Source organism: Molossus molossus, unplaced genomic scaffold (genome assembly GCF_014108415.1).
Source record: "Molossus molossus isolate mMolMol1 unplaced genomic scaffold, mMolMol1.p scaffold_m16_p_19, whole genome shotgun sequence".
In the NCBI taxonomy this organism is placed as follows: domain Eukaryota; kingdom Metazoa; phylum Chordata; class Mammalia; order Chiroptera; family Molossidae; genus Molossus; species Molossus molossus.
In genome coordinates, this window is record NW_023425354.1 from 34,170,842 (window position 1) to 34,196,089 (window position 25,248).

The following is a 25,248-nucleotide window of genomic DNA, read 5'->3' on the forward strand; positions in this document are numbered from 1 at the left end:
GACCTGAAATACCCAAGAGATGAATGTGAGTTTATGACAGGGGACGCGAGTCAGGCACTGGTGATGCCAGGGGACGGGAGCCCCCAGGGGCACTGTGGGAAGAATGGAACTCCGAGTGACTTGGGGCTCTGCATTGGTGGGCGATAGATGACAGGTGGGACCGCCGCATCGACCGTGGGCCTGTTTGCTTGAGGGGGGCGCTCCGGGCGCGGCTCCGAGAAGGGGCAGCTCTGGGATGTGCTGGAGAGCGCTCGGCGTCAGGGGACGGGAGAAGAGTTGCGGGGACTCGGGTCAGGAGAGAATAGAGGGCACAAAGGCTTTGAGTGGGGGCGCTCCGAGGACCCCGGCGGCCCCCGCTCGACCCTCACCCAGATCCGGGTGCTCCAGAATGCAGTGCGCCACGTAGGCCGGGTTGCTGTGCAGGTCCCCGCATCTCTTGCAAAAAAGGATCTCGCAAAGCGCACAGCCCCCGCCGCGTAGTAGCCAGCGCCTGGTCTGCAGCACGCACGGCTCCTCCGGGACGCTCCGTTTCCTGCGGGCCGGGATCCTGACGCTCGGGGCACCGTGCGGCCCACTCCGGCGCCCGCCCGTCAGTCTGGCCCAGGTTGAGGGGCGCACCCTTACCTGACGGCCGGGGCCGCGGGGCCGCGGATCAGAGCCAAGGGGAGGAGCCAGCCCCAGAAGCCGACATCCGCGCGCCGCAGCAGCGCCACCTGCTGGGTGCTGGACTCCTGGCGCAGCGGGCAGTAGCACACCGAGCGGCCCTCGCCGCCCTCCGCCTCCGGGCACTCCGCCTCGCCCTCGGCCGCGGTCTCCTGAGACTGCCTCCCCTCTTCTTCCTCCTCCGACTTCTCCTCCTCTGCCTCCTCATCCCTGACCCCGGGCTCTTTCAGTCCCTTCTTCCACAAAGGGGTTTTCACGCCTGCGGGCGGGTGGGCGGGGAGAAGGTCGTACCCTGTTGCCCATAACCGGGTTCCCTCTGGGCCCCCCAAAAGTCAGACGTCTGAAGGATGTGCCTAAGAACCAGCAGGACTCCGAGAAAACGTTCGAGCGCCCAGGATTTCCCGGGCCAGGGAGGGCCTGCAGCCCCCACCCCGATTTCCCAGGTTTCTGCACTTTCTAGGATTGAGAAAGTCAGGTTGCTCCCGTCAAGCCCCGTTGCCTCCTCTGTGAAACGGGGGAAGTAGTGACTCTCTCGGGGGCTGTGTGAGGCAGGCGGAGCTCGCTGTGTGGAAGGCGCCCACCCGGGCTTGGCCAGCGGGACGCAATCAGCTGGAGGCAGCAGTGAGCTGTGAGCCTGGAGCAAACGCCTCATCACCGTCCTTCCACGTGGCGCCAGGGTCGACACTGATCTCTGCGTGGGCTGTCAATAAACCCTAGCTGCACTGGTGGGAATTCTAATACGTGTTGTTTGTATTTTGTGTTCTAGATGGGACTTCCTTCTTCAAACTGGGCCTTGCCTTAAGAAAGCCCAGCATCACCTGTGGCGGGTTGGGTGGGCAGGTGGGCACAAAGAACTCGGTATGATTAGAAAAAGGTGCCTTCAATGGGCAGAACGATCAGAAAAAGTGTCCCATTTGGGCGGGCCAACTGGGAAAAAGTGTCTCTTCCTCCTTCCAGGTTTGACCCCAATTGCCAGCCAGATTCAGCCACCACTGACCCCTTGGTGATGTGTTTGTTCAAGGCACAAAGGCCACCACTCCAAACAGTAGCCCCTGCAGGCAGGAAGTTCCTGGGCTAACAAGAAAAGTAACCTGCCAGACTGGGAGATCCAACCTCACCAGCAAACACTGGCCCAGCACCGTCGTGTGCCCTGCCCTGCTGGCTCTGGGTAGCTAGCCTTGTAAGGAAAAGAAGGGGGAGGAGGGCAGAGAAGGCACAACTCCTGGGGTTTGCCCTGGAAAGGTCAAGAAAAACTGCCCAACCTAAAGAGGTTGGAGACCACGGGGAATTATCACGAAATTAGCTTTCGAGCTCGCCAACGACAAGCAATCACCATCCTAAACTCTTTTCAGACATCGTGTCCCTTCATCTTCACAACCTCCTCAGGTAGGTGATGAAGTAGGTCACAGACGGGCCTGTGAATTTCATCCAGGACTTTTGCAAACCTTTCAAGAAAAGTTGCTTCAAAGATTCTGCCCGTTCATGGCATTGCTAAAGGTGGAGAACCAGGGTCCACAGTACTTTTATTTAGAAAAATTACATGAAGGAGCCTTCTGGTTGTGAAAGGCCAGACCCAGTGCACAGCCAGAAAAGGGTGCTGAGAACTTTTCAGGAGGAGGGGGAATTGGAAAGAAAGGTAGGGATTTTGGGTGCCAAGCTATGGAGTTTGAACTTTGGTAGCATATGAAGTTCACAGAGGGATTTAGCAAAGGGTCCAGAGCTAAACTCATGAGTTTGGATCCATCGCTCTGTCTGTTTCACCCCCGTCCCACATGCTCACTGAACACCCAAGGCACCAGCCCTTCAGCAGTGGGGAACCACTGAACGTTCTGAGGCAGGGACATGCTCAGAGCTGTGTTTTAGGATGTTCCCTCTGACAGAGGGAGACCCAATTAGGAGTCATTACAGTGGTCCAGGCCAGAGAGGACAGAAGTCTGAACAGCAGGAAGTAAAGAAGAGGTATCAAGAATACTCAGGCCCTGGCCGGTTTGGCTCAGTGGTTAGAGCGTCGGCCTGCGGTCCTGAGAGACCCGGGTTCGGTTCCCGCTAAGGGCGCGTACTTCGGTTGCAGTTTGTCCCCGGCCCTGGTTGGTCGTGCGGGTGGCAGCCACTCAATGTGTCCCTTCACGTCGATGTTTCTCTCTCTCTCCCTTCCTCTCTCTCCCTCCCACTCTATCTGTACAAAAAATGGAAAAATATCCTCGGGTGAGGATAAAAAAAAAAAAAAGAATACTCAGGAGCTCAGCTGGTATGGCGCAGTGGTTGAGTGGTGACCCATGTACCAAGGGGTCACTGGTTCGATTCCCAGTCAGGGCACATGTCCAGGTTATGGGCCTAATTCCCCGGGGGAGAGGGGGTGTGCAGGAGGTGGCCAATTGATGTTCTGTCTCATTGATGTTTCTATCTCTTTTTCCCTCTCCCTCTCTCTCTAAAATCAATAAAGAAAAATTATTTTAAAAAGAATATTCAGGAAAGAGAAAGAAGAGTGTACATGGATGGCTATAATCTTTAAAAGGCTGGACTTCTACTCTGGGGTTAGCATGGTGATGAACTGGTTGGTCCACCCTGTAGTCAAGAGACCCCATCCTTCGGCCCCACTCTGCCTCCAGCCCCACTCACCATCCTTATCCATCCTTCCGAAGGCCGTGCTGCCTTCTTCTCCTAATCAGAGCCTGGGAAAAGAGGGAGTAGCAGAACCCATAGAACTTGGTCTGGTTTTAGGGCCTCTGTTGGATCACCTGGGGCGGGGTTAGAACCTCACCTGCCCATAGGATTCCACTCAGGAATAGCTGCCTTTTCTAGAGCGTCCAAAAGCACTAAAAATCCTACCTTCCCTCGTGAAAAGGCATTAAAAGAGAGTAGAGGGTGGCTTTGGCCCCCAATAGATGGGGTTCAAATCCCAACTCTAGCACGTAAATATAAAAGGTGTCTGACCTGATTTCAGCATGTTACCTCTCAGTCTCTTCATCTGTAAATCACCACTTACAGCATTGTTTATTTGTATCACTATTCTCTCTCCTCCCCTTTCTGCTCCATCCCTATCCTTCCTCAGCCCTGCTCCCCACTTCATCCACTTCTAGCTCATTGCCTTAGCTCAGGGGAAACCCAGCTCCATGTCATGAGAACATCAACCCCTTTGGGAAGATCATATAAGTGAGAAACTAAGGCCTCCTGCTGTTCTGGTTTTCTCCTTTCCTCATCCATAAAATGGGTACAACAACTGATGCCTTTAGAAGGTAATTGAGGCCCTGGCCGGTTTGGCTCAGCAGTTACAGCGTCCGCCTGCGGTCCGGAGAGACCGGGGTTCGGTTCCCACTAGGGGCATGTAACTTGGTTGCAGTTTGTCCCCGGCCCTGGTTGGTCGTGCGGGTGGCAGCCACTCGATGTGTCTCTTTCACATCGATGTTTCCCTCTCTCTCTCTTCCTCTCTCTCCCTCCCACTCTGTCTGTACAAAGGATGGAAAAATGTCCTCGGGTGAGGATTAAAAAAAAAAAAAAAAATCGGTTCCCGCTAGAAAGTAATTGAAAGAAACTTCCCTTCTGAAAGGTCAGGAAAAGCCCTGCATGATCTGAGACCCCATTTCCTCTCTGCCTCAGATCCCGCCTCTCTGCTGTATCTGGAACATGCCAATCGGGCTCCTGCCAGAGCTTCTGCACTGCTGTTCCCTTTGCCCGAGTCCCTTTCCCCAGATACCTGCAGGTCCTGGTCTCTTAAATCTCTCAGGTCCCTGTTCAATATCATCACATCAGCGAGGCCTTTCCTGACCACCTTATATAAAGCTCCACACACACACACACACACACACACACCTCTCCAGTCCTTTTGGTTTTCTCCCTGGTATTTCTCACCATCTGACTCACTATAGATTTATTTGTTATTTGTCATCCAGCACCCTCTAACATGCAAGCAGCCTCCATGAGGTCAGGGGCCTCGTTTATGGCTCTCTATTTAGGGTATAATAGTTCCTGGCCACAGTATGTACTCAAAACGTATTTATTGAATGGATGCATTGCTGTGGCCCTGGGGTGAGGTACTGTGATAAATAGTCCACTGTAGAGGAGTCGTGTGGTTAGAGTCAGGGACGAGCAGGTTCTCCAGAGAAAATGGCTATCATGGTGCACAGACAGGGATGCTGGGAGAATCACTGAGAGCTGGGACCCACCCAGTCCTGAGCATGTGTGTGTCCTTACAGTCTGATACTTTCCACGTACATTATACCATTATTCCTCATACTCACAACACCCCAGAGAGGTAGGTACTATCATTCCCATTTTACAGTTGAGAAAACTAAGGCACAGAGAGGCTAGGTAGCATATGAAAGTCACAAAGGGATTTAGCCAGGGGTCCAGGGCTACACTTATGTCTTTAGACTCTATCACTGTGTCTATTTCATCTCCATCCTACAGTGTTCACTAAACACCAAGGGCCACAGCACCCCGGCCCGGCTTTCCCTCCCCCCACTCCCCAGAAGCCCCCACTGTGCTCAACCCGACCTCTCCTCCTGCTCGGGGCGGGCTCTGAGGGCCGTCCTTGCTGCCAGGAAGGGTTAACAAGGAGTGTTTGTAGCAGCCGCTGTCTCCAAGGAGAGGAGAGGAGAGTGGAGAGGCCCACAGTCGCCAGGTTCCAGGCCCTCGGCTGGCAGTGGGGGGTGGGAGGCAGCCAGGGGGACCTGTCCAGCCCTGGGGGGAGAGAGGAGTGTCCTCACTTCATCGGTCCTGTGGTGAATTCTGAGCTGACCGGGCATCCAGAGAGTGAGGTCGCTGCAGGGCCACCAAGTAGGGAAAGTTCTCGCAGGGACTGAGGAATGTGGGGGGGCGGGGCCTGGCCAGCCTACTGGAGGCGGCTGAAGCCAGAGGCGAGTAGCAGAGCCTGAAACCCGAGGTTCTCAGAGGGGAGAAGGGGAGCCAGGAGTCAGGGAGAACTGCCAAGACACAGCAGGTGGCAGGAGCGAAGACAAAGCAGCAGGAGAGAAGAGGTGCCCACCTTCTCCTCTGTTGAGGGCCAAGCCATGTCCCAGCCTGGGGGACATAGGAGGAGGCCTGGGACCCCGGGACCTCCGGTGCGCAGCATCCGGCCCTTTAAGTCCAGCGAGCAGTACCTGGACGCCATGAAGGAGGACCTGGCAGAGTGGCTTCAGGATCTCTATGGGCTGAACATCAATGCAGCCAACTTCCTGCAGGTGCTGGAGACGGGCCTGGTGCTGTGCCGGCATGCCAACGCCATCACTGAGGCTGCCCTTGCCTTCCTGGCTGAGGCACCTGCCCTAGCCCGAAGGATTCCCATGCCTCAGGCTGGGGTTTCCTGCAACGGGGCTGCCCAGCCAGGCACCTTCCAGGCCCGGGACAACGTCTCCAACTTCATCCAGTGGTGTCGCAAGGAGATGGGCATCCAAGGTACCCACCCTCGACCTCCCCTTCCCCAGACCCTTACCTTGCTGGGTGTCCACCTCCTCTCTGAGGCCCAGGCTGCATTAAGGATCAAAAGCCAGGGTGCTCCTTCCAGATTGGCCTTGGGCCAGCTCATCCCTTTTCACTCTTCAGTTTCCCTATCTCATAGTAAATCCTCAATCAATAAATGTGTTCATTAAATGATTCATTCAATCAGCAAACACACCTATCCCTGTGTGTGGAGCACTGTGCTGGGCACTGAGAACCGAGAGCACTGATACCCAGTGTCCAAGGAGCTCGTGGTCTAGGAAGGGCGGCAGATGAGTGAGTAGACATATAAATCACTGCGTGCTGATGAGGTGGGATGTCAGGGCAGAGAGAGGCCACATAGAGGAAGGAGATTGGAGCTCAGTCTTGAAACATAAAGGGATGTTTGGGGGGAAAGGGAATTCGAAGCAGGGGAACAGCAGGGCCAAAGTGTTTGGTGACTGGGAAAAGCTGTGGTGGGTAAGGGTACAGGGCCAGGGTGAGGTGGTGAGAAAACGGGGGAGGAAGGATTGGATGTTGGTGAGGGACCAGTCCTGCTGGGGCTTGTGAGACTCAGGGGATTAACATGTCAGGATCCCTCATCTCCTTGGCCTTGGACCCAGCAGTGGGATAGAGCTGGATGTGTGCCATCCTCTAGGCCAAAGGTGGTGGGTGGAAGGCAGAGGGAAGGGTTAGGCCCGGCTACTGGCTGGTGGCAAGGCAGTGAGGGGCAGGCCGGGGTGGGGGTGTGGAAAGCTAGTGTTTTATCGAACACTTACTATGTGCTGGTTTGTCTGCAAACCCTAATAGCTATTCTCACAACAACCCACTGAAAAAGACTCCATCCCCATTTTACAGAAGAGAAGCCCGAGGGCTCAGGGACTAGCCCAAGGTCACACAGCGGGTGGGTGGGAGTGTCAGGGAGGCCTGGCAGTCAGGCTCCAGAGCCTGTCCTCAGCTCTGCCTCATGACACCTGGGCCGGAGGTTGAGGATGAGATGCCTCCATAGTGAATACTGGAGGCTGAGAGGAGGAAGCAGAAGAGACTGCCTCTTCTCCTGGACCCATCCTGGCCACTGAGTGGGAGATGGACCAGCTGGAGTTAACCCTTCTCTCACCCTGTCTCTCAGCCAGGCCCAGGTTCCTTTGCTTGGCTGTGTCACCTCTTCCCGTCCGGACCTCTCCTGTTAGATGGGCCACCTTGTCTGTGCAATTCTGCCCAGACCCCTCTCCCTCTTCGGGGCTGGCTTCATGTGGGATCTCAGACCCAGACTCCCAGGGATGGCCCCCAGGGCTTCCCCACCCACTTGGCTCGGGAACGGTCAGCTGGGGGCTCAGGCTACCTACCCACCTCTTCCCCCCTCCCCCTCGCCAGAGGTGCTGATGTTCGAGACGGAGGACTTGGTGCTGCGCAAGAACGTGAAGAACGTGGTGCTGTGCTTGCTGGAGCTGGGCCGCCGGGCCTGGCGCTTCGGAGTTGCGGCGCCCACCCTGGTGCAGCTGGAGGAGGAGATCGACGAGGAGCTGCGGCAGGAGCTGGCCCTGCCCCCGCCCGACCCCCCACCGCCCGCGCCCCCCACACGTCGGCCCTGCCACTTCCGCAACCTGGACCAGATGGTGAGCAGCTCTGGACACGCCCGCAAGGCCCCGCCTCCCTTGGCCCCGCCCACCCCTGCCTTCCCTGAGCCACCCCCTTCTTGAACTCCAGTCCCCACCCTGACACTAATCCACTGTGTGGCATTAAGTCATGTCCCACTCTGAGCCTCAACCCTAATCACATGTAGTAGTAGCTAAACCGCTTATTACGTTTTTATTATAAATCCAGTTTTCTATACCTCGCTCATCCTCCCTCCCCCACACCGTGAGATAGTTTTAAGAACACAGTCCCTAGCCTAGGACCATCTCTGAGGCCTGGGGTCAAGTCTGAGTTCCACTGCTTTGCAGCGCTGTGACTTTGGGCAAGTTATTTAACTTCTCTGTGCCTCCGTTCCCTTTCTGTAGCCTGGGGACAGTAACAGTAACAGTACCTAGCTAGCTTCTGTGAGTGGCAGGAGTATTAAATATTAAAGTGCATATGAAGTGTTCGGACAGTGTCTGGCAGAGAGGGCCATGTCAGGAGTTAGCTCTTACTGTGATTAACCCCATTTACCACGGAGGAATTGGGATCAGTGGAGGCAGGACTCTGACCCTGTCAGATTCCAAGGCCCACCTTCTTCACCATTCCCCTCCACCTCCTCCAGCAGCTGACCATGAGGGTGCTGGACCACGGTCTTGTTCTCGCTGGGTCATTAAAAGTCTTCCCTATTCACTTGTAGCCCCCAGCCCTGCCCTCAGCAGACTTGGGCTGACTGGGGAAAGGCAGGGCCTCGCTGGGCTGACCTAGCTTGGGCGGTGGGGGCGTGAGCACATGTGCAGAGGGAGCGCTGAGCCCATGCCCACTGCCTGCAGGTTCAGAGCCTTGTGAGCCACTGCACATGCCCAGTTCAGTTCTCTATGGTCAAGGTATCTGAGGGGAAGTACCGTGTGGGGGACTCCAACACCCTCATCTTTATCCGGGTAAGTGTTGGGACTGAGGTGGGAGGGCCCCAAGGTCAGTAGACAAGGGTTTCCTTCCACAGGACCCTGCCCAGGCCTGAGGGCTAGAACGGGAAGTTACCATTCATCCCAACCTATCAAGCTTTGGGGCTTGCTTTCTCCCTGGAAAAATTCCAGAAGATTCCTCACAAAACTGGCAAGCCTACCCCCTGCTTCCATTAGAGCAGTCAGAACCACCCCCTACCATCTGCTTCCAATTTGGCCTAATTCTAAGGGGTCCCCAGGAAGAAGTGGGGTCTGAAGTATTTTCCCAATTTCTATCAGCTCCATGCCACCCACAGGCTTGGTCAGAGCAAGGGGCTTGAGAATCCCAAGTCTGTGTTCCGTGCATGGCTCAGACACACGGACCTCATTCACCACTCAAATGCCTGGCTTGGTACATTCTGCAGTGAGCAGTAGTACAAGCTGACATGTGCCTCCCACTACCTCCCCCATGCTCCATACCTGGCTGTTCCTCTGCAGACAGTCTGTACCCAAGGGTGTGGCCAGCAGCTCAGGGGCATGGCCAAGCCCTTTAGGGCACAGGCCACACCTGGAGACAGAGCCAGTTCCCTAAGCCCTCACCCAGACCCTGAACCAATAACCCTGTGAAGTAGATTTGGGCTAGGTATTGTGGCCCCACTTTTCAACTGAGGAAATGGAAGCCTGGAGAGACCATGTGACCCAGAGTGGAGTGGGGCTGAGCTTCCCCTGGATTCTTTTACACACACAGCAGAGCAAAGGCAGGGCCCCATTTCTAATACAAGCATGTGCAGGGGAGCTGTTTACAGTGAAGGGAGAGAGGGCTCTGTGGCCAGATGACACAATGCTTATGAGACTCCTGTCTTGTTGTGGGGCAACTTTCTGTTTGTCAGCCTGCTTCCACCCTTGACAATATGTGTTATCTGACGCCCATCATGGAGGAGACTCAGGGGAAGAAATATGCACACTCCCAAATGCACACTTGTGCAAGGGAGTAATTGCATGTGTGTGTGTGAGTAGATGGATGGGGGTGTGTGCTGGAAGCCTGCAGCGTGGTCCAGAAAGGGGACACTCTCCATTTGTCCTCAATCTTACCCTTGCCCCCTTACCCTTGCAGGTCCTCCGGAACCACGTCATGGTGCGTGTAGGGGGCGGCTGGGACACACTTGGCCATTATCTGGACAAACACGACCCCTGCCGGTGTACATCCCTCTGTGAGTCCCTTGAGAGTCCCCTCCCTGTGCTCTGGGTCGGGAGGCTGGAAGTAGGAGGTAGGTCTGATCTCCAGGGGCAACAGGTGTGCTGGGGTATGGCGAAAGGAACATTCTAAGTACAGGTGTCCCCTCAGCCCTAGAAGGAAAGCTGAGCAGGCATAGTGCAATGCCAATTCTAGCCACAAGATGACGCCAAACACCTAGAGAATCAGCATTTGGTCAGGGTGCATCTTGGCAGGGCTTAGTAGGTCTGACTCTGATGTCCACAATGGTGGCACCAAGCATGACCTGGAGGGGTCTTTAGTCCTCCAATTATCTCCATCAGCACCTCAAGCCCCCAAATAAGCATGCAATCTAAGTAAAATATGTGGACTTGTAATACACAGCTTTAAACAAGTCCTCCCGCTGAGCCCTCTGACCAGATTGCATCCTCTGAACCACTACAAGAACATTCTGGCACTGGTGCTGTCACTGTCACTGGAGGTCCCACTGTTCAGTGAGGGATATGGAGTGTGGAACAGCTGTGGGAAGGAGCCAGCAGCAGGACTTTAATCCTTTCCTCCTCTCCTCTCCGGGGGCTGTGTTGGTAGCACACAAGCCAGGCAGCGTCCTGCAGCCCCCAGTTCCGCGGGTGCAGCATGAAGTGAGGGTGCTGGACGAGCCCTCGCAGCCACAGCCTATGATGACCGTCAGGCGCTCCCAGAGCCCTCTGCCCCCTGTGGACTGGAAGACATATACCTCTTCAGGCCGAAAGCTGAGGCCCCCCAACTCCTCCCCCAGACCCTGTGGCGAATGTGGAGCAGGGGTCCTCAAAGAGACAGCACCATTCCTGAGGTACAGGGGAGGGACAGGGCAGGGCCCTTTTCTCCTTTGGAGTCCACATTCTCAGAGGCTACCCCACCCCCAAGATAAAAAGAATGGGTCTCTTGGCAGTGCCCCTACCCCAACAAGACCTCAGGTGTTCAGAACCAAAAAAGCACCCAATGCCTTTGGGGTCATCTAGTTACTTCATATGCCCTCCCATTTAACAGATGAGGAAGCTGAGGCCCCTAAAAGGGAACAAGCTTACCCAAGGTCTTTCTGCCATTTCATGGTAAAGCAGACACTAAGATTCCCCTGCCACCCAAGACTGGTGACCTGTAGTTGCTGGATTTGAAGTAACCCAGGGTCCAGACTAGGCTTCTTTCTATCTGCTACACAGGGAATGATGGAGAATCAACTTAAGTGGTATCCCCTTAAGGACTACTCTTGGGCAGGCACAGAGGGAGAGGGAGCATCTGTTTCCTTCAACGTGAAGTCTGGCCCCCTTGGAGTTCTGGTTAGGGAAGGGCCATCCCTTTCCAGAGCCAGGGGACTGGATTAGTGACCCTGCCAGCCTTATGATTCTCCCTTTCAGGTGCCAGGAGAAGCCACCTGCCCCATCTCAAAGGCAGCTACCAGTTGGGGGCAGCCCATCCAGCCCCCAATTTTCACCCACCCCTAGAGACCAAGACCCACCGTGCACCTCCTCAGGGAAGAGGGAGGACAGATACCACCCTGAACTCCTCAGGGGAAGGACTCCTACATCTTGGGTTCGTGAGGAGACTGACAGCTGGGGAAGCCATGCCAGAGCCCTGAACCCCCAGAGACTCCCAGCCCCTGAGGCTCCTGCCAAAGGGACGCCAGCAGGAGGACCATCTCTGCCTTGTTATTCCAGTTCAGCCAGGCCCATGGGCCCCAGGAAGCTGCCTCAGGATAAAGCTGAGGGTGCTTCCTCTCAGCTCAGGCAGCCAGCATCTGTCCATTCTCCATCCCTGGTTAAAGGACCCAAGGTCCCTGTTCAGCTGCCCCCTGCCCGACCTCCCACTCTAGGAAGAAGCTTTCCAGGTACTGCAAGTGGAGGTCCCACAACAGAATTGGAGGGAGGCTCCATCCCACTAAGGGCCACTACTGGAGTCCTGGCTGGGTCTAGATATGGGGACTGCTCTGTGGAAGGAAGGCAAGGGGACCAGAAGGTGGACATCTGGGTGACAGCAGAAGCTGGAGAGTCCCTGGGCCTGGGCCCTCAGGACCGGGAGAGGAGGTACACTCCCCTGACCCTGCATGAGACCAAGGAGCCAGCCGTCTCCCATAGCCTGGAGGAGGAGCTTTTGGCCACCATGAAGATGCTACAGGTCGGAACCACCCATTGCCAGGGCCCAGGGTCTGGGCTCATCCCTCGCAGTGGAGTCTATGTCCCCAGCCTGGGTGGGCGGTGGCCTGAGCCTGGGGGTCCTTATGATAAAGTCATCCAAGAACTGGCTCAGGGGCCCCCACCCCTCAATAAAGTAGACCTGGGAGCCTGGAAGGCTGCCCCTACAGGCTCACCTAAGCTGGCTGTTACCACAGGCCCAGGAAGCCAAAAAGGGAAACTGGGAGCCAGAGAGAGTGGACCAAGGACAAAGGCAACCCTGAGTGCCAAGGACACCAGGATGAGGACGGTCCAAGCTCAAGGAAGGCAGGACTGCTCAGCCCCTACTGTGTTTGCCAGCCTGGAGGCCCCCACACCTTCTCCCTCTGACCCCAGTTCTGACAAAGCCAAGACAAGTGCAGGCAAGGGCAAGAGAACACTGCGGACGCCCCAGAGGGTACCATCCATCTACAAACTGAAGCTCAGGCTCAGAATCCGGCCCCGCAGAGACCACAGGCCTGAGAAGCGGCCTTCACGAATTCCCAAACCCCTGGCCTACCTCCGCCTGGGCCCAACCAGGGCGCCCCCTAGGGGCAAGCTGGAGAGAGCATCTGCCCTAGATTGCAAGGGAGGGGAGGCAGCCCTGGTGGATGGAGCCTGGGCAGGGGAGAAAGAGGAAGGAAAGAAGAAAGAGCCAGTCATTCCACTGGAGAGCAGACCCCAACGTTTGGAGGGCCTGTGACCTCAGCAGCTTGATCAAGGTCCACTCCCAGCTGAGGAGGAGTCCTGGGTCTAAAGAGGGGCTTGTCATCCTGGAGCCTGTGAAAAGAATGCCCACGTATCCAGTGGACTCCCAGCTGTAAGAACAGAAGGAAAGGTCCCTCAGCTCAATACAGGGCTTTGGCCAGGAGGGGTCAGAAGACAACTATAGACCCAATCAGCCCAGCTGAGCAAAGGGGCAACCCATCACTCCCATTCCAACTCCAGAGTTAGAATAGGGGCTGTGGGGCCACCGTGTACCTTATCACCCTCCCCCAGAACAGCTCCCCAAACCCCTGTCCTCTGGCCATGCCCACTGTTTCCACAACTCCTATAAGTTATTAAACACACGTGGATCTGTCCTTGAGTCCCCAGCTCTTGAGTCCATCTCTCTAGGACTGCAGCGATGCCAGAAAGTGTAGCCTCAAATATTCTCCCACTGGAGGGAAGGGGCAAGGGGAGGGAGCTGGGATGAGAGAGTCAATCTTTCTCTCTTGAGACTCAATGAAACTCGCCCCCCACCCCATGTCCTGGAAGTGGCAGGTGAGTCAGCACCACGGACAGGGACAACGGCCGCTCTACACAGGCTTCTGTGAGTTCAAAGCTTTGCTCTGGGGCTCGGGAACGGAGATCACTCAGAGTCCAGAGGGATGGTTGAGAGTGTGAACATACCTACACCCGTGAAGTTATGACAGAGGGTCACAGAGGCTCCGCAGCAAGCAAGACAAAGGCACAGAAGCAGAAACTGGGTTTGAGTTCAATTGTGAACGTTTTCCTGAGTGGCAAAGGGAGATGTTATGCTTCACCTCTGGATGGTTTTGATCAGTGGGAGGGCTCAGGGGCAGGTGGAGAGGAGATGCATCCCAAACTCTTCCCCTTCGTTTTTCTGGCTGACCTGGGCTTTGGGACTCAGGGACACCTTGTCACCCTCGTCCTCCTGGCCCAGCAGAGCTCTGTAGGGAGTCCCTTCCCTTCCACCTTCAGAAACTGAGCCAACACCTTGATACAGAAACGAGGGAAAACAATCCCTGATTTTTAATCTGACTTCCGATCACAGCGCAATGGGCGTCACACACACTTCCAGACCCTGTGGTGGGAAACCCTGGGTGGGTGGGGGGAGGTAGGGAGGACAGAGACTCAGTGTGGGGGTAGAGGGAATAGAAATCAAAGACCTGGGGAGAAGCAGAGGGGCTGAGGTGGGCTGGTCAGGCAGATACATTCCAATGGCTCCCACAGGGGCAGCCAGAGGCCTGGTTCCCCCACCCCCCACTTCAGGTGCCTCAGAGCTGGGGGGACAGTGATGGTGAGATGCTGCCATCCCTTATCCTGTCACTCTGGTGAACCAGGGAGCAGGATGCAGGGGGTGAAGCCACTCCAGGGTGTGAGGAAGGGGAGCCACATCCTCTGCTTCAGAGGGAGGCTCAGAGGACAGGGCACTTGCCCAAAGTCATGTAGCACAGCAGGGACTAGAACCCAGGAGTACTGGGCTGTCCAAGGTCAGTGTGGTCACTGTAGGCCTGTGCTACCCAGGTGGGTGAAGGGGGAACCAGCTGGGGAACTCACAGATTCCCTCTCACGCTGGGTCTGGATGATAAACTGCCCACCCACAACCCCTCCCCCAGACTCCTCTCCATCATGGCTCTGGGCTACCTGATTTCCTGGTCTATACAACGAAGCTGGACCAGGTTGAGGCTGGGTTGGTCTATCTGGCCCTCTTCTAACAAGGGACCTTGCTATTCTCCCATCAGACCAGGATTGAGGGTTCAGCCTCAAGGAGAACTTGGCCTGAGGGCAGGGGACATGCACCATTTCATGCCCTCCACGTCCCCCAGGAATCCCTCAGGCCACTCCTGGTATCTTCATTATTTTTATTTCTAAATCAGTACAAAACTGACAGTGATCAGCTCTGGTAAGGAGAGGTAGAAACCTGGCCAGACAGCCAGAGAAAATGGGGCAGAGTCAGGGCATAGGGCCAACTGGTATTGGGACAAGGGAGAGTAGATCCTGAGGGCCTTCATCTAGGAGTGGGAATGCGGGCATATCTCCCTCAAGCAAGGGGTCCCCACAATTTTTATCTGGCTGTATACCTCCCCAGATTAATCAGGGTAATCTGAGATTCAGTCAGTCAGTCTGGGGCATCAAACTGGGGTGAGATGGAAAAACAGAGCCTTCACTGGCACAACCAAGCCTCCCAACCCCCACCCCGGGAACTAGCCTGCTCACAGCTCCCCAAACCCAACACCCCCCAGTCTAACAAACCACCCAAACGCAGGTAGGAATAGGGGGCTGGAACCTGGCATCATGGAAGTAAAGCCATTCTTTGGGGTGATTCCCTGTCCATTCAAAAAAAAGTTTTAACCCAGGGGGTGATCTGGTTTTGGGGTCAGGAAAGGGGTGAGGGGTACCCGGCAGGGACGGACCATCGAGTTAAGGCTGGAAGGTAGGTTGTTGTGTCTCTGGGGACTGCTGGGTGGGGAGGTCTCCCTGGAGAGGGTAGAGCTCAGCTTTCTCCCCCTGACTAATCTGGGACCTCAACCCTCGGACCGGCTGTGGTCCTTGGACCACCCGCATCTGTCCTGCGCCGGTGGTGCTGACGGTCAGAAGGCAGGCCTCACACGGAAGCTGCCAGGATCTGCAGCAGGGGGATGGACGGAATGAGAGCCCTGTGAACGGAGTTGTGGGAGAGGGGCGGACCAGACGGTGGAAAAGACAGCTACTGACCAAGAGACACTAGGGCAGAACGACGGACACGGGAGGAAGACGCGGGGCAATGACAGACACACTCTCTGGATAAGACTGGTGGGAGACCGGCTAAGGCAACACCTCCCCGCCCCCACCCTCCATTTCCTGCGCTCACCCCAATCTCAAAAGGCTGTGGCGCCCCTGGGGGCCAGGCTGGGTACTGCTCTAACTACAGCCCTAAAGGAGGCCGTCCCGGGAAGACAGATGCCAGAGAGGGGAGGACTGAGCATTAATGGGGAGGCTCCCTCTCGTCCTCTGCCTCTCGCGGGGAGGTGCATGGCTGCTGGGGCGTTTCAGGCCCGGGCCATCAGAGTCCTATTCCTGCCAGTCGCCGCTCAAGCCCCGCAGTCCCATGAGGAAGCCGCCCCAGCGGTGCGGCTACAGCCCGCGGGAGCCCTCGGGGCGGTGGGGTGGGCGCGCGTCACATGACGGCGCAGCGGTTGCGGCGCAGCGCGCCCTGGAAGCGCAGGGCAGCGTGCACGTGTTTGCAGCGGGCGCAGCCGACGCTCTTGAGCAGCTCGCTGAAGAGCAGCAGGATGTGCCAGTTGTACTTGGCCGAGCACTCCACGTAGCCACACTTCCAGGTCTTGCGCACCAGGTGTGACACGTTCCAGCGCGGAATCACGCGTCCGCGCTGCAGGTCCCGCTTATTGCCCACGATGATGATGGGCGTCTCCGAGGTGCCAATCACCCTGGGGGGCGAGGTGGGACTCTCAGAACTCCACCAGTGTCGCAGCCGCTAGACTTCAATGAGGGCAGGCTGTGCCTGGTCAATAATAGTACTACCATCCATCTATTCCAGGCGCAGGGCTTAGCTCTGGAGGTACATTACATTCTCTAATCTGCACAATTGATCCAAAAGGGGAGTACTATTGTTACCCCCATTTTACAGATGAGGAACCTGAGGCTTACACGTTCACTGGCCTGAGGTCATGCAGCTGAGGTCTCGGCAGTCTTTTTCCTGGAGCCCCTGATCTAACCACTGCACTAGCCACCCCATGGTAAGGGTTCCAAAATGAGCTAAAAGAAATGGGGACAACAAAATGTCGTGTGTGTTTGTTTGAGCGTATGTGTGGGAACTGGAGGGTTCTTCATCTGCACCCCTCCACCACACCCTTTTCATGGGAACTGGCTAGCACTGGGGCCTCCACTGAGATGGCAATGGACGGTGTCCTGGGCCCTCACCTCGTCTCTAGGATCTGCTGGCGAATGGTCTTGACGTACTCAAAACTGTCAAAGCAGCAGATGTCGTAGACCAGGATGTAGGCGTGGACGCTCCGGAGTCCCCTGCAGCAGGCGTCTGCCCACTCCTGCAATACCCTCAGTCAGTGCCAAGGTTAGAGCAGCCACGAGGGCACCCCTTGCCCCTAGCCACCTCCATAGACTGACAGCACTCTCACTTGCCACTCATCCTAAGCCTTCCACACCCACCCATCTCCAGGAAGCCAGAGCCAGAGCAGAATAAAGCTCAGTGCTGTGGCTTCTCCACCCCAAGCTAGGACAAGGCAGATCATGCTGTCTGACCTCGATGACCACTGCACGGCCCTGTGAGGATCTGGAGCTGAGATCTGCCTTGTCCCATTTTGTCCGCCAATCCATTAATCTGTTCTTCCATCCATCCATCCATCCATTCATCCATCTTTTTTTCAAGTACATTTATTAAGTGTCTCTAAGAGCCCAGCCCTGAACTAGCTGTTGGACCTGTTGAAATAGTCTCTGTCTTCTAAGGCTCAGCTCAAATGCGTCCTCCTCCAAAAAACCCTACAAGCAGGGGACTACTCCCTTCATCTCCTGTGAGTATACCTTGGTTACAGCTGTTTCTATCCCTAGCTCCCCACTTTGGCCCTGAGCTCCTGAAAGAGCCAGAGCCAAGCCACCCTCATTTTCACATACCTCCTCCTTCCCACGCAGTGCCGCGCACTGTATTGGCTCTTGGCAGGCTCCTTAATTGCACTGTTAACCCGGTGAGCTCTCCATGGTCCTGAACCCCAACTGGCCCATGCTGGGATCAATGCAACTCCTGCCTATAACACTGCCCTTAGATTGCTACCTGATGTGTCCCTTCTGTAGGTTCCACTGTGCCCTTAGTGTTGAGGAGAAGTCCTGAGGAGAAAGACTGAAACTGGATGCATAATGGGGGCCAATGCAGAGCAGGGTCCCAGGACAGCTCCAGGGAGCCGGAACTTCCTGAATGCTTGTGGCAAATTCTCAGGGTGGGGTTGCAGCTCAAGATGAATAGACCCCTGGAAAGGCTGAGCGCACTAAAGAGAAGGTTCTTTAAGAATTAATTAGCTAATTAACTTGCCAGCTGATTGCAACTGCAAGAGCAGTTGAAGGCAGCCAGTGTGCAGAAAGAAGGTGGTCTCTGCAGCTGGAGGAAGTAGAGGCCTTCAAGGGTAAGGGGAACAGAGTCTTCTCCCTTGGGGGGCCAGACAGAAGATGAGAAGGAGATACAGGCATATCTCCTGTGCCAGCTTGTGAGTTGAGCTGGGGCAAAGACCTGGCATAAAGGAAGACCACCGCTAGCTCTCCACCCCACAGAAGGAATAAGAAGGGAAAGACTTTGGTGGCGGTGGTAGAGTTATGTCTGACTCCAGATAGGTTCTTCCCAACTCAAAGGCTTAGAAGCTGCTGCAGTAGATTTCCCCAGGGAGATGATGTGGCATCTTTTCTTTGTGCTGAGTCTTAACTTTGGTGCAGGGAGAAGATACTGAGGACAAATCTAAAACTGTAGGAACCATTAACTGGCTTCTTGGGCCAGGGAAAACAGCATTCTGCGGGACACAGCGCGCTCCAGCAGCTTAGGACCCACACTTGTACGTGGTTCCTCCCCCAACCCACATGGGAGTGGAGATGAGTGGGAAGTGGGAGGAATGGGGAAACAGGCGCAGAGGCTCGCACCGCTCCCAGCTCTCTGCTGGGGAGAAGAAACAGCTGCCAGCCTTCCAGGTGACAGCCCCACCTCTTCCTCAACATGCTGCCTCCTCGAGGGGGCCTCCCAGCTGCTTCCCACCCGTTTCTCTCTGGAGGCTCCTAAAAGGAAGAGGAGGGAGGCTCCAGGTTGGTTGGCTTGTCCCTTCACCCCTGGTTGAAGAGAAGGAATAAGAAAGCTCAGCTTTCCTTCCATCTTGCTCTATGAACTGTTCCAGGTTGAAGACCACCTTGGGGCTGTGTCAAAACATGAGAAGGAGCGATGGAGACTGAGTCCCGTTCCAAGGACATGGGAGTTGAGGAAGGTTCAACACCTGGGCCTCAACCATGCATATGCCGCTCATTCCTTTGGTGGGTTGCATGCTCCCTTCTCTGATAGGAGGAGAGGGGTCTGTGGAGGGAACATTTGAGGCTCAGAACACAGGAAACACCACTTTTCTGGGCTGGATTCCATGTCAAATTGGGGAAGAATGTATTTTTATTCAATTTTCAGAAGGTGGCCACCAGGATACTGGGTTTCATATTTGATCTCTGAGGCTTCTCGGTACTTCTCTGCTCAAAATCCCTTACCTGTGCTCCAGGAGTGGAGTCTTGGACATCCTGAAGGGTCCAAAACTCAGGGTCAACCAGAAAGAAAAAGGCCAACAATCCAATAGAAAGATGGGCAAAGGGCATTACTAGTTGTCAGAAAAAGAAATACAAAGGCCCTTAAACATATGAAAAGATGCTCAACTTCACTCATCAAAGATGCAAATAAAAACTAAACTAAGACTATCAAATCTCATTTATCAGATTGTCAAAAATTCTAAAGTTTGACCATACACTCTGATGGCAAGGCTCTGGGGAGCCCTGGCCAGGTAGCTCAATTGATTAGAACATTGTCCTGATATGCCACATTTGCAGGTTCGATCCCCGGTCAAGGCACATACAAGAAACCAATAAATGCATCAATACATCGAACAACAAATCTCTCTCTTTCTCTTTCTCTCTCAAATCATTTGTTAAACAAAAGGCTTTGGGAGAAACAGCATTCATGTATACTGCAACTGTACAGAGGAGGAGGGGACTCTGACACCTTCCAAACTTCAGGTGCATTTCCCCTTTGATCTAAGCAATGCCTTTCCAGAAATCCACAGATATACTTCTCCCTGTGTACTAAATGGCTGTGTACAAGCCGACTCATTGTGACACTGTCTGAAATAGCAAAAGATGGGAAACAACCCACTTGTCCAAGAAGCGGGGAACTCCCTAATCTCTCCAATGGAATACAACATAGTCATAAAAAAAAGAATGAAGATGACCCCTAGCTACTGACATGGAAAGATCTCCAGGTTATAATGTTAAGTCAAAAAAACAAGGTCCAGAACAGCTTTTTTTCTTTGTTTAATGTAAGACAGGGAGTGGACTAAGAATACATTTTCTTATTTGTGTAAAGAAACACCGGAAGTATGAATAAAAAACCAATGAAAATGGCTTTAGAAAGTGGGGCGAGAATCAGGGTGACGAGGGCGGGGGTGGGACCGAGATTTTTCTGGATGTACCTTTTTACCAAGTTTGGAGTTTTAAATTGTGGTTTACCTATGCCAAACTTCAAATTAAATTAAAATAAAGCACACAACAAAATGTGAAAAATGCACAAAGCTCAATGTGCAGGACTGGAGTGAGACCTGAGACGGAGTGTACTGTTAAAGTCTCGTGACCCTAGACCCACGGCCCTGACCTCACTGTTCCCAAGGGGTGGGTGCTTGGATCAGGCTTGTCTTTGGTGCGGATCCCTTGTACCTGAGATGGCAGAAACAAGCATCCTTGAGGTTGGTCCAAGGCCCTCCTGCCCAGAGTTGCTGAGACATTGCTGAGCCCGAGTCCCTCCGCGGCCCCTACTTGAGAGATTGCTGTATTTGCAATTACACTGGCCAAGCCAGGGCCCCTGCCTTCCTGTCTCCACCACTGTGCAAAACCTCTGCACGCTCTGGTTAGGGGCTCCCTTCGGTGAGCAAATGTGTCTTAGAGCTCAGCCTCCCCACACACCTACCCCCTCTCAAGCCCAAAGGAGACAGAAGAAAGGAGACTTGGTCCCTGCAAGTTTGGGGAAGGAGCGCTGTAAGCTGGGCACTGGGGGCATCTGAATATAACCCCTGCAGGAAGGGTGCCAGCTGGCCTGAGAGCAGGGCCAGAGCATCACTTAAGAGACCTGTCTCTGAGCACACCTTTCCTAGGTCCTGGCCTTCTCTTCTGCTGTCCCTTCTACAGACCATTCTACCCGTGTCTACTACAGAGCCTGGCACACATTAGCATGCTCATCGAGTACTTGTAGAATAAACCAGCACACAAATAAATGGATTCCTGGTACAGCTCTAATCAGGGTGGCCCATGGTGTAGTGCAGAGCTCTCAAAGCCAACAGTGGAGGCCTGAAAACAGGGCCCCAGACTGGGGAGGGCTGGAGTCCCGTCTCCCCCCCCCTCCCCCACTACCCCCTGCCCCGTGGGCCCTCCTACCTGCAGCGTGTTGACAGGGAAGGCGCTGATGGGCGGGAAGTCTAGGATCTGGAGGTCGTGCACGTGGCCATTCATGACAACAGCAGGCAGGTAGAGGCGGCGGGCGGTGGTGGGCACGCAGACCTCGCTGAACTCGTTGTACAGGAACTGGCGCACGATGGCACTCTTGCCCACGCCTCGAGCCCCCAGCACAGCCACCCGGTAGGTGGAGACCATGCCTCCCCCGCGCCGCCACCTTGTCCTCACCGCTGCCTGGGGCTCCCCCGGGCTGCATATTCCAGGGGCTGGGGGCTCAGCCACCGTCAGGACCAATCATTGCTGCCCCTGCCCGCCCTGGGCTTTCTGCAGCCTCCACCTGGACTGTGGGGACAAGAGGTAGGCTCGGTGGGCTGGCTTCAGCATCTTTGCTGAAGCTGTTACTGCCACTCAAAATATCTCTCCTTGCCCAGAACCCCTATCTTATCTACTGAAATCCTCTCCATCCTGCCTTCATTTTTTCCTGTCCTCCCACCACAGGGAATCAATCTTTCATGACTTGTATTATGATCTGACTTTTGGCCAACCGAGGCAGGCTGCAGAGCAGTGGAGAGCTCCAGGGCCCAGCTTCCCCAGAAGCCCAGGACTTGTCTGGACCTCCTCCCCAGGGGTGAGCCTAGGCCAGTGTGTCTCAGTGGAGACATGCCTGGCATTTGTTAGAGAGAGAATTCTTCACTGAGCAGGACTGTTGGCACACTGCAAGATGTTCTGCATCTCCACTGCCAGCGACAGCTTCCAGTCACCATGAAGACCCAAAATGCCCCCGCCCTGCATTTGCAAATGCTCCCATTCAGGCCATGGACTAGATGACCACTTGGCTCTGGAGGGCAACACCTGTTGAGCACTTACTGTTAGCTACATGCCCACAAGGTTCTCCTCTGAAGACAATATCCCTCCAAGATAGGTATTCCCACTTTAGAGAGAAGGCTCAGAGGGAGTAAGAAATGTACCCAGGCACACAGTTGGGAATGCCAGCTACTTCTTTCTACAATGTCGCAGTACTTCTAAGTTCAGTTCTTCCATCTGGTAAATGCCTACAGGTCAAGGGCTGTGTCTGATTCTCTGGCAACCTCGAGTCCAGAGGGCCTAGCACACAGCAGGTGTGCTGGCAGTCAGGAAAGGGATGCCACAAGGTCGGACCTTGCCATGGATTCGTTAGCTCCTTGCTTGCTCAGTTTCAGTGACTTTAGAGATCGGGTATAAACCCAGCTCTTTTCTAGCTGTGGGTCAGCTGGCAAATCCCCTGCCCAATCTGAACCATGCTCTGCTCATATATTAAACAGGTCAATAGCCCATGCTTCTGAGATAATCTACGTACATTTCTTTTTCTTTTTTTTGCTTTTTAAATCCTCACCCGAGGATAATTTTCTATTTATCTTCAGATAGAGTAGGAGGGAGGGAGGGAGTAACATCAATGTGAGAGAGACACATCAACTGATTGTCTCCCGCATGACTCGACCAGGGTAGGGGGAGAACCACAACTGAGGTACGTGCCCTTGACTGGAATTGAACCCGCGACTCGTTGGTCCTCGGGCCGATGCTCTAACGGCTGAGCCAAACTAGCCAGGGCTACTTAAATTTCTTAGCTAGGTGCCTTCTCTTTTTGGGGGAGATGGTGACCAGGGAGGCTGCTACATGTCTGAGACCTCCTGTTTGGGGACTGTTCCCAGGAAGGATGACACCGGTGCCTTCTGAATGGGTCCAGGGTAGAAGGGTTTGTTGGATTTCAACAGGGCTGTGCTTTTCAGGCTGTGTGGGGAGATAATAGGGAAATAAAAGGCTGTGTGTTTTCTGTGTGGGTGCAAGTTCTTTCCACACACGCACAGTTCAGAGCTGAATGTACCTCCGTCTGTCCTGGTTCAGAGGACCTGATCCACTAGGTATGTGTACCAACAGCATAGTAAATAAAGAGCAGGATTGGGAGTGAGACCCACCATGGTTGGATTCCCAGCTCTGCTGCTTACCTCAAGTATGAACCTGGGCAACAAACTTCACAGGGTGTGGTGAGGTTGTACAGGTAAAGCCAATGCCTGGCACAGAGTAGGTTCAATGAAGAATGGCCATTGTGATAGACAGGGGTTCTTCTTTCATCTAAGGTTGCTAGCACCTCCTAGCAATTCTGGGTTGGGTCACTATCCACTATTGCTCACATACATGTTTTGTGTGTGAGTCTTTCACCCATTTTATTGAATAACCAAAAAAACACACAAAAAAACCCAGAGACTTAGGAAAGGGAAGACCACAGAGCCAGCTGAGCTGTCAACTAAGACTAGGACCCCGCTCCCCTTCCTGCTCCATGTAGTGTCTTCTTCTCAACAGGTGTTTATGGGCTCCCAACTGGGGTAAGTACTAGTCCTCCTCCCCATAAACTCCTCCAGGCCCTCAGCCCCTCCTGGACACTATCAGCTTGGCAGAGAGCCCCAGCTGGGTTAATTACATAACCAGCACAAGCAGGTGGGGAGAGGGACATCCTAGGGGAGGAAGAGAGGGCAAGGAATCCAAGAAGAGTCCTCTGCCTCTCTCTGGGTGTGGCAACTTAGAGGTATCTCGCATGTACCCTACCTGCATATTCTCCTGATCACCACACTCCCTGCCTAGAAATCAGTCTTTGGAGGTGGGGAGATAACAGGGAAATAAAAGCAGGGCACAGTGCTAGAGCCAGGGAAGGGTGCAAAGAGGCCCCTCGGCTGGGGCAGCCTCCTGGAACTCACAAGGCCCAAGTGTGGCCCTATCCCTGACTCAGAGGTGATGGGTGCCCCCTCCTTCTTCCCACGCAGGGGTCCTGGGTCTAAGTGTTTATTACTCCAGCATCCCCAGCAGGGTGGTGGTGAAAGGGGGCTGTCCAGAGAAGCAGGGCCCAGCCCCTCAGCACTCCCTCCCCAAGGCCTGCGCTCTGCAGTGAGTCTGCAGACAGAGCCCTGCAAGAGACTGGGGACACACAGAGGGGCCAAAGCCTGCTTCTCGTCCTCCCCTTCGGCCTGGACATCGGAGTCTCTGCCCCAGAATGAGCACCTGGCCTTTTGGATCCGTGGGCCGAGTCACACGTCTGCCTGCTGTTTGTCCCCACCACGTTCATGTGGGAGTGGGTGGGTGGGGGCTTCGAAGGATGCTGGGCTACCCATGACCTGATTGGTAGGAGTTTGGGAGGGGGGTGTCAGAGCCCAGCCTGCTCTCCGCCTCCAGCACCTTGCAGGCAACCCCCACCCCCAGCTCCAGCTCTCACGTGGCCGCCCCGCGCCGCTTCCCTGCCAGCCCGCCGGCCCCCTCCTCCCTCCAAAACCAGGCACCAGTCGCCCCGGCCGTTCCCCTCACCTACCCCGACCCCGCACCGTCCCCGGCCCGACCCAGCCCGGTCCCTGCCCCGCCCGCGTCCCCCGCCGCCCGCCGCTTACCCGGGGCCGTCCTAGCTGCCCCCAGCCCTGGCCGGCCGTCCGGCGGGGCCGCGCTCCCCCCGGGCTCCGGCGCTGCCCCCCGGCTCCCCGGCCCGGGGGGAGAGGGAAGGGGGCCCCCGGCTGCCCGGTCGGGGCGGGCTCAGAGGCGGGCGCGGGGGGCAGGTGCGGGCTCAGGAGGGGTAGCACCTCCAGCCGGCTCTCCCTCTCCGGAGCGCGCCGCCCGCTAGCGCTGGAAGGAGGGAGGGAGGGAGGAGGGCGCCCGGGGCGGGGCGGGGCGGGGCGGGGCGCGCGGGGGGCGGGGGGCGGGGACTGGGTGGCATTCCGCTGGGTCCCCGAGCCTGACATATTCGCTAGGGCGACCCTGGACGAATCCTTTAATCCCCAGATGCGACCTTCACCCACTCCCGACTCTCCTTGCGATATTTTTAGCTCTAACCTGGAGGGGTGGGAGGAAGGGATCGGGGAGGCCCTAATGCCTTTGCTTCACTCCAGACCAGGCTAGCACAGAGCAAAGCGGATCTCCTTCCAATGCATGACCTCCACAACCCTAAAAGCGACTGCTCCCCTCTCCTCCCCAGACTGGCAGATACCAGAGGGCAGAATCACCCATGCATTTATTCTAAAACAATCGTTTGATCAGAGTCATTCATCATCAAGAGCTAACATTTATGAGCATCTACTGTGTGCCAGACAACCTGCTCTGAGCGTTGCCTGTATCCTCAAATTTCATCCTCACAATTCTATGAGATAGAGTTTGTCTCTCCCGTTTTACAGGTGATGTACAGCTGAGGCTGAGAGAATCTGAGTAGCCTGTCTTAAGTGCACAATGTGGAATATAAAGATTGGGAGTCCCTAGCTGGGCAGCCGCCCATGAGCGTGGAGTGGAGTGGTGCTTA

The 25,248-nt window shown here is 55.3% G+C and overlaps 3 protein-coding genes across 5 annotated transcripts; 1 reads left to right on the top strand and 2 right to left on the bottom strand.

Moving 5' to 3' along the window:
* Positions 1-291: 291 nt before the first annotated feature.
* CUNH17orf50 (chromosome unknown C17orf50 homolog) lies at positions 292-3,295 on the bottom strand. Its single transcript, XM_036268479.1, has 3 exons — positions 3,283-3,295; positions 625-922; positions 292-532 (listed from the first exon to the last, which is right to left on the bottom strand). The coding sequence occupies exons 1-3, from the start codon at positions 3,293-3,295 to the stop codon at positions 292-294; spliced, it is 552 nt and encodes a 183-aa protein (XP_036124372.1).
* A 2,377-nt stretch (positions 3,296-5,672) lies between these two features.
* On the top strand, positions 5,673-12,738 carry GAS2L2 (growth arrest specific 2 like 2). Its single transcript, XM_036267638.1, has 6 exons — positions 5,673-6,057; positions 7,453-7,694; positions 8,526-8,633; positions 9,751-9,847; positions 10,438-10,681; positions 11,244-12,738. Exons 1-6 carry the CDS (start codon positions 5,673-5,675, stop codon positions 12,736-12,738), a joined length of 2,571 nt encoding a protein of 856 aa, XP_036123531.1.
* Positions 12,739-13,791: 1,053 nt separating this feature from the next.
* RASL10B (RAS like family 10 member B) lies at positions 13,792-24,416 on the bottom strand. Of its 3 annotated transcripts, none has more exons than XM_036269514.1 (5): positions 24,353-24,416; positions 20,925-21,284; positions 20,211-20,305; positions 16,683-16,807; positions 13,792-16,189 (listed from the first exon to the last, which is right to left on the bottom strand). In XM_036269514.1, exons 2-5 carry the CDS (start codon positions 21,196-21,198, stop codon positions 15,919-15,921), a joined length of 765 nt encoding a protein of 254 aa, XP_036125407.1. In that variant the 5' UTR covers positions 21,199-21,284; positions 24,353-24,416; the 3' UTR covers positions 13,792-15,918. The 3 variants fall into 3 exon arrangements, with proteins under 3 accessions (XP_036125407.1, XP_036125406.1, XP_036125408.1); XM_036269513.1 differs by having other exon boundaries at positions 20,211-20,308; XM_036269515.1 differs by lacking the exon at positions 20,211-20,305.
* Between the last annotated feature and the right edge of the window lie 832 nt (positions 24,417-25,248).